Genomic DNA, 12,439 nt, shown 5'->3' with positions numbered 1-12,439 from the left:
CAGGCTGGAGTGCAACGGTGCGAACTCAGCTCCCTGCAACCTACACCTCCCAGGTTCAAGCGATTCTCCTGCCTCAGCCCTCCGGAGTAGCTGGGATTACAGGCGCCTGCCACAATGCCCAGCTAATTTTTGCCTTTTTAGTAGAGACGGGATTTCACCATTTTGGCCAGGCTGGTCTTGAACTCCTGACCTCAGGTGATCCACCCGCCTCAGCTCCCAAAAGTGTTGGGATTACAGGCATGAGTCACCTGCGCCCAGCCTGTATCTTTCTTAAAAGTGGGATTCTCCATCTTTGTAGGCAGCACAGAATTGGATCTACTTTTTAAAATCCAGTTTGGCCGGGCGTGGTGACTCACGCCTGTAATCCCAGCACTTTGGGAGGCCGAGGTGGGCAGATCACCTGAGGTCAGGAGTTCCAGGCTAGCCTGACCAACATGGTGAAACCCCATCTCTACTAAAATACAAAAATTAGCTGGGCATAGTGGCGCATGCCTATAATCCCAGCTACTTGGGAGGCTGAGGCAGGAGAATTGCTTGAACCCTTGAAGGTGGAGGTTGCAGTGAGCCGAGATCTCGCCACTGCACTCCAGCCTGGTGACAGAGCTAGACTCCATCTCAAAACACACACACACACACACACACACACACACACACACACACATACACATATACATACATACATACATACCATCCAGCTTGACAATGTGGCTTCTGGATTGGAATGTTTAGGTCATTTTCTTCTTATGTAATTATCATATGGTTGTGTTTAAAACTACCAACTTGCTATTTGTTTTCTACTTGTCCTATTCTTCATTCCTTTTTTTTCCTGCCCGAGTATATTCAGTATTCCATTTTATCTCAAGTATTGGCCTTCATTTTCTCCCTCTTTGTTCTAGGGTTTATAAAATGCGTTTTAATTTACCATAGACTACCTTTAAATAACATCATCCCACTTCTTTTTCACTTTAGATTCTGTATAGTGTGTGCTTCCGTTTCCCCTCTTCCATCCTTTGTATTATTTTTGTTATATCTCCCTTTTACATATGTAATAAACCCCACAGCACATTATTTTAAACTGTCAATTTTCTTCTGAAAAATTTAGAAATGATTTCTTAAAGTTTTATTTTGATCATTTTTGATGCTCTTCATTTATTTGTGAAGATCCAGATTTCTATCTGACATGATTTCCTTCTGCCTGCAGAACATCTTTTAACCTTCTCTTGATAATACAGATTGGCTGGTGATTGTCTGTTTTTGCTTTTCTGAATAAGTATTTTGCCTTTCTTTTTGGAAGTTTTTTTTTTTTTTGAGATTGACACCTTGAAGAAGTTTAAAGATGTCATTCGTTGTGCTTGCATACTTTCTCCAAAGAAATTTGCACATCATTATCCTGTTCCTGGATATGTAATGTGTCTCTTTTTCTACGGCTGATTATGAAGTCTTCTATCACTGGTTTTCAACAGTGTGATTTTGAAGTGCCTTGATGTGGTTTTCTTTGTGTTTATGCTGCTTGGTGTTTATTGGACTTCTTGGATCTGTAGGTTTATAATTTTTATAAAAATATTTCAAATTAAAACATTTTCACCCATTATCTTGCTCTTCTTCTTCTGGGACTCCAATCACAGGTATGACAGACCATTTAATTGTACCGTAAGTCACTGAAGCTCTGTTCATTACAAACTTCTTTATTCTCTGTTTCAGTTTGGACAGTTTCTGCTGCGATGTCAAAATCACTGATTCTTTCTTTTGAACTGTCTAATCTGCTGTTAAGCCTAGCCAGTGAAATTTTCTTCATTCACATTCTCAGTGTGACAGAAAAATCATTTCAGATATTCTTTATTTCTGGAAGTTCCATTTTGTTTTTTGAATTTTCCATTTTTTCTCATTAGATTCATGTTTTCCTTTTTATACCTTTGAATATATTGAGCACATTTAATAGCTGTTTTAATATGCTTGTGTGTGAAGTCTATCATTTCCTTCCTTCTTGTTCTGTTTCTATCAACAGCTTTCACCTATTTGGAATGACATTTCCTGTTTCTTTGTATATCTCATAATTTTTGATTCGATGCTAGACACTGTAAATGTCTGTTGTATGCCTAGATTTTGCTCTCTTTTTTTAAAGAATTGGGACTTTGTTTTGGAAGGAGTTACTTACAGATGTTTGATCCTTTTGATGGTTGTCTTAAAGGCTCGTGGCCATTATTACAGGATTAGTTTATTCTAGAACTAATTTAGCTTTCCTACTAAGGTGTGACTCTTCTGGGGTCTCAACTGAATGCCTGCGTGTGCAATGAACTCTTCTCCTTTTTGATGAGTTGGGACTCAGATGTATCCCAATGTGCTGTGAGCTCTGAGAACTGCTCAGCTTACAGCTGCCTGTACATTCTTTGCTCAGACCCATAGAGCTTTGTGTTATGCACATACAGCTTAGTATTCAGCCAGAGCCTCCATGGGACCCACAGGTATTACCCTGTAAGTGAAGATAATCAAGTGTGGGCTTTGTTTTTGTAAAAGATGTTATCCGAAGACAAAGAAAAGCAACCAGGACTTGGTGGTTTATTTGGGGTTGGAAAATTTTTCTGAAAACTATTAAGAAAAGACACAGTAAGACATAGCATCTGTCCATCTAGCCTGTGATGCTTGCTTCCTTTTTTCCAAGTATGTACCTAATCTACCATATTCCAATGATACTGTATGTTGCTCAAAACATTTTTAAAAATTCCTCTTTTGATCAAGAGATCGAGACCATCTTGGCCAACATGGTGAAACCCCCTCTACTAATAATACAAAAATTAGCTGGTGGTGGCAGATGCTTGTAATCCTGGCTACGTGGGAGGCTGAGGCAGGAGAATCACTTGAACCTGGGAGGTGGACGTTGTGGTGAGCCCAGATCCTGCCATTGCACTCCAGCTTGGGTAACAGAGTAAGACTCCATCTCAAAACAAAAACAACAACAACAAAATCCTTTTTTTTTTTTTTGCAATTACTTGCAGAATCACATTTTTTTCCAGTACCTCATAATTATAACTTGTTTTTGGCTAAAACAGTTCTAGTTTTCAGACTCAGCTCTGATGATTTCCGTTTGTTTTCAATCTGGATCTCTTCGTTGCTGGGCAGCTACCTACTGTATGGTACTCTGTGCCACAAATTCCAGTTCCTCAGCCGCCTCCGAACTCTGGTCTCCATTTCCTCACCTCAGCGTGATTTCTGTGCTCTTCTTCGGATCTCCTTCTGTAGCTACTTTTTAAGTGCAGAAGACCAAGACAACAGTAAGATTTACTCAGTTTGTTTCCCTTCCTTCAGGCATCGCATCTTGTGCTGTCTGCTTTCCACACTGAAAATCTTTGCTTCATAGATCATCTTGTTTCCCAGTTGTTTTTGACAGCAGGGTAAGTCTGATCTCAGTTTTCCCCAAGCGGACAGAGGCAGAAGTTCCCATGATATTTTAACCCTCATTTCCCCCCATCCCTTCAGGGACCTACGTCCCTGACACACTGAGCACTTCCACTTCCTGCCTTCCTATACCTCCGAGTCTTGGCACTATTGGTTTCCTTCTACCTTGGCCCAAATCTGGTACATTTTTGTCTTCAAGATTTTGCTATATCATTAATATCTTTGGGAAGCCTCATCTGACAGCTCCCCTTCCCATTTTAGTCACTCTGATGTGTAGATGCTTCTAATACAAAACTTACATGATTGTGTCACAGTTCTCTTTTTCTATTTCCTTTCTCACCAAGTTCTTTTGAGAGCAGAAGCTCTGTCATAAATCTTTGTGTCTGGTATGTTGTAGCAGCCCAAAAATGTTAAAAGATTGTCAGGTGTGGTGGCTCACACCTGTAATCCCAACACTTTGGGAGGCCAAGGTGGGTGGATTACCTGAGGTTAGGAGTTCGAGACCAGCCTGACCAACATAGTGAAACCCTGTCTCTACCAAAAATAAAAAAATTAGCTGGGTGTAGTGACAGGTGCTTGTAATCACTACTCAGGAGGCTGAGGTGGGAGAATTGCTTGAACCTGGGAGGCGGAGGTTGCAGTGAGCCGAGATCGCACCACTGCACTCCAGCCTGGGTGATGAGAGCAAAAACTCCGTCTCAAAAAAAAAAAAGTTAACAGAATCAGCAACCATGCTCCATGTTTAATGGGACATCAAGGAAAACCATGTATTCATTGATTTCCTTAAATGTAAAACCTTTTAGATTTGGCAAAGGCAGTTTGAGTGGCCCCACTTAGGAAGGAAATTATTAAAAGAACAGCCTTAACTTTTGAATGTTATTCCTGAATAAAAAGTTCCCAAGGATCAACTGATAGCAGGATAATAAAAACGGCAAAATATTGTCAGTGGAGGGATTTACTGCATAGAGAAAATATAAGGATTACCAGATTGAAAGAGAGACTGGTTGCCTCTGGCACAATTTGTAGCTGAATGATAATGAAACTATTGGTCTTTTTTTTTTTTTTCTGAGATGGAGTCTGGCACTGTTGCCTAGGCTGAAGTGCAGTGGCACCACCTCAGCTCACTGCAACCTCCGCTTCCTAGGTTCAAGCGATTCTCCTACCTCAGCCTCCCGAGTAGGTGGGATTACAGGTGCCTGCCACCATGTCTGGCTATTTTTTTGTATTTTTAGTAGAGACGGGGTTTCACTATGTTGGTCAGGCTGGTCTCGAACTCCAGACCTTGTGATCTGTCCACCTCGGACTCACGCTGGGATTACAGGCGTGAGCCACCACACTCCGACCATTACTGTTGGTCTTAACTAGTATTCTAAATAAGCCTTTTTCAGTGGATCTAAAAGGAACTCTTGTCGTTTCTGACAGGACATGTGTACACAATTCTGTCATTTTTACTCGTTTTAATATTTGTATAAGAACTATCCTGTGATAAATAAGGAAGAACTGTAATCTACTAAAACAGAGGGCAAGAAAAGAGTTAAGAACTATCCTGTAATAAATACGGAAGAACTGTTATCTACTAAAACAGAGGAACAGAAAAGAGTTAAGAGACTCTTTGGGGGAGTCAAGTAAGTTCACTCCAAAGGAAAGTGTGTAAGTGAAGATAATCTAGTGTAGACTTCATTTTTGTGAAAGACGTTATCCAAAGACAAAGAAAAGCAACCAGGACTTGGTAGTTTATTTGGGATTGGGAAGTTTTCCTAAAAACCATCAGGAAGGCCAGTACGCAGTGGCTCATGGCTATAGTCCCAGCACTTTGGGAGGCCGAGGCAGGTGGATCATCTGAGGTCAGAAGCTTGAGACCAGCCTGACCAATATGGTGAAACCACATCTCTACTAAAAATACAAAAGTTATCCAGGTGTGGTGGTGCATGCCTGTAATCCCAGTTCCTCAAGAGGCTGAGGCAGGAGAATCTCTTGAACCTGGGAGGTGGAGGTAGCAGCGAGCCGAGATAGCGCCACTTCACTCCAGCCTAGGCAACAGAGCGAGACTTTGTCTTGAAAAAAAAAAATTAAAAAATAAAAAATCAAGAAAAGAAACGAGACATGGTATCTGTCCATCTGTCCTGTGACGCTTTCTTTCTTCCTTTCTCCCAAGTACCTAATCTACCGTATTCCAATGATACTATACATTGTGCAAATCTTTAAAATATTTCTCGTTTGGAATTGCAGAATTACACAATTTTTTTTAGTACCTCATAATTGTAACTGTTTTTTGACTAAAACAGTTCGATTTCTCAGATTCAGCTCTGATGATTTTGTTTTTGAAACTCGTAGATGTTCACAAGAGAAAGATTTTCCAACGCTGAGTATATTCCAAATAATTGGTTGTAATAACTGAAGAAATTTAAAGTGCAGGGGAACACAGTGGCAGAGACCACCAGTTCCATTAAGCACATGTATCTATGAGGCAGAGCTGAAGCTGGCCTTGAAATGCCTGCAGCAGGGCAGAACAATGCTTGGGTCTAAAAATGGACATGGTGGAAAAGGTGGTAGAAAGACCAGCTGTTCTTCAGTCTCCACCTCAGGCTGTGAGGCATTCTATTCCTAACGCTGTTCTCCAGACCACTGTAGAAATACGATAGCGTGTCTAATTCATATCCACGTAGGCGCACACGTGAGTAGCCTTTAGTTGCCAGAAAACTGCACAGAAACTACATAAGGAGGTTTACTCGTTTGTATTCAGATCATATCAACTCCTATGAAAATTATAGCTTCATTTTTACTCAAAATCTCAGAAAAGACAGTCTTTTCGTTTACTTTTGGAACTGGATTCCAAGGACTTTTAAAGCTATGTTAACGACACTAAAATCTGAGAATGAAAGACTGTTTTATTGTTATCAATCTAGAAGTTGTGGCAAGACCAGCTTAATTTACTTTGGAAATGAGCCAAACTTTGCCACGAGACAATCTTTTTGAAACTCGCCTCTCATTAACTTCCTTCATGAGGGAAGAAACAAGTTCAGCTCCTGTGCGGGAATATTGTAGCCTAGTCTCAAATGACCTAGTCATTCTGGCCTCAAAGGACACACTGTAGTATTTAATTTCTCTCAAACAGTCGAGTTGCAACCCAATGTCCCCAAAGTGGCAAGATATAGTTTTCTGTTGTCACATGACACATGATATTGGTGGCACCTCTTTCCCAACTCAGTGTACGTATACATGTATATATCTGGTATTGGCAAATGTAGCTGCCTTAATTGTGCAGTTGAAAATGAGGTAACACTGGGGGGAACCTGCATACAACATGAAGCCTTTTGCAATACTCCAAAATACCAGTCTGTGCTCAACTTAAAAGCTCTTTTGCTTCCTTTGACCGCGGTTGTGAATTGTTCTTTCCAGTGGCAGTTGTTTTGTTTCCTCCCCCATCTACCCTCCAACTGCTAATGCTTTTCGGTTGGTCTTTCTGGTTCGAGGTTTTAAGCTTGTTAGGTTTTAAAAGTGCTCTGGCTTCACAGTACACGGAGTGTTATTTTTTATCCTGAGAAGGAGTCCATTAAAAAAATTATATAGCTGTCCAAGATGTGAGACAGTTTGGGGCAAATTGGGGACAGCTGAAGGGTAATCAGCAGAGAAAGAGGGTCCGTAACATAGATAACCCAAGAACTCCAATCGTTCTGCAATTATTGATAAAGAATGTTAACCCGGTGAGTTTGTTTCCTCCCTACTTCTTTTTATAAACATTGGCCTTGCCAGGCGCGGTGGCTCATGCCTGTAATCCCAGCACTTTGGGAGGCTGAGGCAGGTGGATTAGCTGGGCGTGATGGCAGGCATCTGTAATCCCAGCTACTTGGGAGGCTGAAGCAAGAGAATCACTTGAACCCCAGAGGCAGAGGTTGCAGTGAGACGAGATTGTGCCATTGCACTCCAGCCTGGGCAACAAGAGTCGGGGACCAAGAAAACAAAAAAAACCTCATTGGTCTTGTAGCTCTTTCTTTTTGCCTTTCTCCTCAGAACATAAACAAGTCATCCAAAATAGTGAGAAGCAGGTCACCTGGCATGAGCTCATTTTGCTTTTTTTTTTTGAGACAGAGTCTCACTCTGTCACCTAGGCTGGAGTGCAATGGCGTGATCTCGGCTCACTGCAAACTCTGCCTCCTAGATTCAAGCAATTCTTGTGCCTCAGCCTCCCCAGTAGCTGGGATTACAGGCACACGCCCCCACGCCTGGCTAATTTTTGCATTTTTTAGTAGAGACGGGGTTTCTTCTAAAAAATACAAATGTTGGCCAGGCTGGTCTCAAACTCCTGACCTAATGATCGCCTTGGCCTCCCAAAGTGCTGGGATTACAGGCATGAGCCCCCGTGCCCGGCCAGCATGAGCTCTTTAGAGCTGGAAAGAATACCCCTCCCCTCTCTTCTCCATCCAGCACCCAGCCTCAGACTTGCAAACTGGAATTCAGGGAGCACTGTGGAAAGGGTGAGTCCAACTGAGACTTGCGGGTAGAGTGGACATCTGGGTTGGCAGGCTTACACTGACAAAATACTAGTGCTCAGTCTTCTTTGGGACAGACACCTAGAAACAGGAATGCTCTAGTCTTGAGAATCTTAAAATACCACAGATGCAAAGCAGAAAGAAGGGCAACACTCAAGCCCTTATATTGCTGTTGACGTCACCCATTGTTTTCACTCCCACCCCGCCCACCAAGAAGCTGAGACGTGGACTGGATGCTTTTTCCTTCCCTGGGCCTTTGTGATGTTCCTGCCCCAGTTATTTGAACATGTATTATCTGGAACACATCTTGCCTCCATCTTCACCGTATTTCTAATCATTCATTAGGTTTCAACAAAAATTTCAATTTTTCTTTTTTGAGATGGAGTCTCCCTCCCTATGCCCAGGCTGGAGTGCAGTGTCACGATCTTGGTCACTGGAACCTCCGCCTCCCGGGTTCAAGAGATTCTCTTGTCTCAGCCTTCTGAGTAGCTGGGATTACAGGCACGTGCCACCATGCCCAGCTAATTTTTGTATTTTTAGTAGAGATGGGGTTTCATCATGTTGGCCAGGCTGGTCTCAAACTCCTGACCTCAAGTGATCCACCCGCCTCAGCCTCCCAAAGTGCTGGGAGTACAAGCATGAGTCGCCGCATCTGGCCAAAAGTTTCAATTTTTCAAGAGGCTTTCTAGATCACCTCAATCTGAATGAAGTCTTTCCCCTTACATTCTTTCAGAGAACCCTATATTCTACCTCCCTAACACCATGGTTTATAACTGCACACATTGTGTGTTAGTTACGGTGGTTTCTCCACTGGCCTGTAAGCTCCAGGAGTGCAGGGACCACTGTGCTTTCTGCAGCTCAGTATCCTCAGCACTTGGTACAGTGCCTGGCACCTGGCAAGGGCTCAATATAGGTCTGCTGTGGGGTCAGGGGTGGGCAGATGGTATTTTCTTTAAAATGAGTGGTTTGATCTTGGAACTGATGTCCACACCATTTAAGGGTAGTAAAGGTTGAAACATAAAATTTTAGTACAAAAACCACAATAAGAAATGAAAGTTATCTTTTTCTAGTGATATAAATGCATAGTGGAGCTAAAGACAGAACCTATATGCGGGTTATAAAAAAAGCCATCAATTTGAGATCTGGTTATAATATTTAAATAGCTTAAAGAAGAGGTATTTAAATCTATTTTTATGAAATTTATTTTCAAATTGAAGCGGCAGTGTATATAAAGGTAACAGAGCTTGTGATAATTTACAGAAATGTTTGCTACAACATGCACATTTTGAAGTATTTCAAACATATACATATTAGGTTTCATGCTGAATAAATAATCCCCCCAAATTAATTTTTATGTTTACATAAAAATAGAATATTGCACTCTTAACAAGACCAGTTATTTTGCATATTTTCTCTTTAAATGATGAAATTCGGTTTTTAAAAAAAGACTGAGTAGCAACCCTATTCTAATAGGGGACTAATTTAAAGTTCTCAGTAGAAAAATGAAAGCTAGACAATAGCTGCAACTTTTTGTTAACAAAGCAAATCACTTCAACGTGAATAGGAGTAATCTCATCTCTGCACCTGCCTGGAGCTCAGATGAACACCCAGCCTGAGCGCACTGTGATCTCAACGCTGCCGAGGTGTCCCGACATGTGTATGCAGTTTCAGGTGAAAAGCATACAAGGCCACTTGCTTTCTCTCAACCTATCTTGACAGCAGAGACTTTGGAATTAAATTTTATATGGTTTTTAAGCAGAATGTTTTAGAAAGTCTGGGAGTTACAAAAGTAGTACTGTAAACACCATATGAATTACATTTCCATAACAAATGCACAAGTTATTCTTAGGCCAGGATACGTATTTTGATCCCATGGTAACATATTACGGAGCTTATCTGACAGTGCTTTCAAAGCCAATAAAGCAGCACCCCAAGTAAAAACATACAGACAGCCGTCATATGGGCGAGACAGACGGTTCCAAGATGTTTAGGAATTCGGTCTCTATGGTATGTAAGTCTGCTGTGTAGTACACTCGATTTCATTATTGTTCCTAGGATTCTCAGATGATATAGGTTAGTAGAAACAGAATAAAAATGGTTTCCTAAAAGAATTATTCCACCACCTGTTTAAAACAAATTAAGCTTTTCTTTTATAATTCTGTTTTGGGGAAGAAAATTCTTCCTGCAGATTAGATTAATGTCTTACTTAGGCTGTGCTCTTGATACCCATGCAAACTTCTTGCCTACTGGAGGTTTTCTATTGCAAATTGGTACGGATTCAATGCTCTGTAAACAGCAGACTTTAAAAGACTTACCATTGTGTTTAAACCTTTGTGACTCCACTACGGTATTCAATATCTAGTGTTACAAATTTTAAGTAAAATTTTTATGAAGAAACAATGTGTCTGAAATCCAAGATACCTGTATTCTTGTTTGTGGCTGTCAAAAAAAAAAAAAAAAAAATTCTGGTTCTCTTTTGAGCTAAGAAGGCAACTGGCAAAAACTGCCTAACTTTGAGACTCATAGGAAGTTTATTTTTAGTATTCAGATATTCCATAAAATATTTGGTACAGAGGCACCTACTGAATAATTTGCTTCTCAAAGAAAGCAATTATCAAGTCCTAAAAATTACCTTTTTCTCTTTCTTCTTTTGGAGTATGTGTGTGTGGTGGGAGGAGTATTACATGGCAGAAAACTTTTAAAATATAATTTTAGCGTGCTTTATATAAACAATTAGCTAACCAATTTAAATTCTACTGGTCCTTTTGGAATAACAGGAAAAGGAGATCTTAATATTTTCTTTGGAATAACTTGGTGGGAAGAAAATATAAGAATATCATGTTAATGTGCCATGCCAGGCTTAAAACTTGTCGGCTAGTGTGTACTGACACGATCCTCCACATTATCACTAAAATGGAACACAACTTTCCTCTTGGGATCTTGTGAGTCTTTAGAATTTTGTGCAGATGAATAGACTTTATCACTATTTGGATGATTTGTTCAGTCATGTATTTCTTCAGGTTCAACCTCCTAAAACTGTGAAGTCAACAAGTCTAGTTTGAAGTTAAAGTGCTTTGGAGAATGCGAAGTTCATTCATATTCACCCGGCTGCATAGCTGCTAAGGAAGGAATAGAACATTGGCTGTTTCAAGCGCTGCTGGTCCTTCCGGCACCAGGCTATCACCGTCCCGTCACTGTTCGCTGTGTACAAATGGTGGCCATCACAAGAAAATGTAAGGCTGTAAAAAAAAAAAACATCCTGTTCGTACATTATATTTCTTAAAACGGTACTAGCACATTGGTCATCATACTGAGGTCAGTATAAAGAAGTTATCTTCAGTGGCGCAGAGAGACACAAACTAAATGACTGCTTACAACTCACTGGTTTTGACTGTAGTTCTAATATAGTCACTCTGCTGACAAGTTTCAGATGCTCGTATTAACGTGGGGATACAGAATAAAATCAGGATAAAAAAGTTCAGTACATTCTATTCTTTGCATATGTTCTTTTGCCTCCTTGTTTATGCTTTAATACCTGAACAACAAATATTTGGGTGTACAAAACTTAAAAAATGTAAGAGTACTGTATTTTCTCCTTATAAAGATAAGTATTTTATGGATATATATTATTTCCCTGAAAGAGAAAAGAACAAAAATGTAACATTAATAATCAATTTAGGTTCCTTAAACTTTAAATTTAGTACTCTGAAAATACATTCAATTTAATAAAGTAGAATTTGAATCACTTTACTTCTAATTAGTTAAAGAATGTGTTAACTAAGCAAAGAGTAACTGATTATCAATCTTGTCAAGCACCCTGCAGCTACCAATCACCATTATGGTCTTCCAAATATGAAAGGAAAAAATACAGTCTCTGTGATTCCAGAGGCATGCTACATGCATGTCTTTCCATTAGACTTTGAGTCACTGACTCAGGTTTTCAGCTCCATGAAGACAAGGAGTGTGGTCTCTCTTGCTGCTGGGTCATGAATAACCCGCTGCGTGTTAATGGTTGGCTTTTCATGATGACTTCAATCACACATTTCTTCAAGTCTTTGTGCTTAAATACCTCTCTGCGAAAAATACAATCATAAATTACATTCTGAAGCATAAAATGGAGAAGACTTTACCTTATGATAGGCTTATTTGATTTGGGAAATGTAATTTCTCTCACAGGCTTTAAGTCCCATGTGCTCCATAACCTAGAGGGGAAAAAAATAATCTAATTATGAAAACTAAAATTACTCTCTCCCTAAAAAGCCCTCCATATTTGTTTATCTGTTAAAAATCATTTGGAAGGAAATGTAACAGAAAACAGTAGTTGCCTCTAGGAAGTTTGCAGGGGTAGATGTGGGAATAAGGGAACATTTAACTTTGTATACTTTCATACTGTTAATCTTTTATAGTGAACATAAAACTTGAAAACTGTACTAAAGCTATCTTTATTATTTAGAAATAAAACAGGAATAATCAAAGAACCTATATTCCAAGGCATGTTTAAATCTCTAAATACTGAATATTAATATGCCTAGATATTAAAAAATTAATTTCTGAAA

At 39.9% G+C, this 12,439-nt stretch overlaps 1 protein-coding gene across 1 annotated transcript in view; it reads right to left on the bottom strand.

Moving 5' to 3' along the window:
• Positions 1 to 9,071: 9,071 nt before the first annotated feature.
• LYST (lysosomal trafficking regulator) overlaps positions 9,072 to 12,439 on the bottom strand; it is a 217,894-nt gene continuing 214,526 nt past the window's right edge. Inside the window, exons 52-53 of the mRNA XM_002760888.6 lie at positions 12,014 to 12,085; positions 9,072 to 11,122 (exon numbers count right to left, since the gene is read on the bottom strand). Of these exons, the coding sequence (XP_002760934.3) occupies positions 10,984 to 11,122; positions 12,014 to 12,085 (211 nt within the window). The 3' untranslated portion in view covers positions 9,072 to 10,983. The remainder of the gene's footprint in view (positions 11,123 to 12,013; positions 12,086 to 12,439) is intronic.

This window comes from Callithrix jacchus, chromosome 19 (assembly GCF_049354715.1).
Source record: "Callithrix jacchus isolate 240 chromosome 19, calJac240_pri, whole genome shotgun sequence".
In the NCBI taxonomy this organism is placed as follows: domain Eukaryota; kingdom Metazoa; phylum Chordata; class Mammalia; order Primates; family Cebidae; genus Callithrix; species Callithrix jacchus.
Note: the sequence above shows the minus strand (reverse complement) of the source record. Positions and strands in the feature narration are given on the sequence as shown.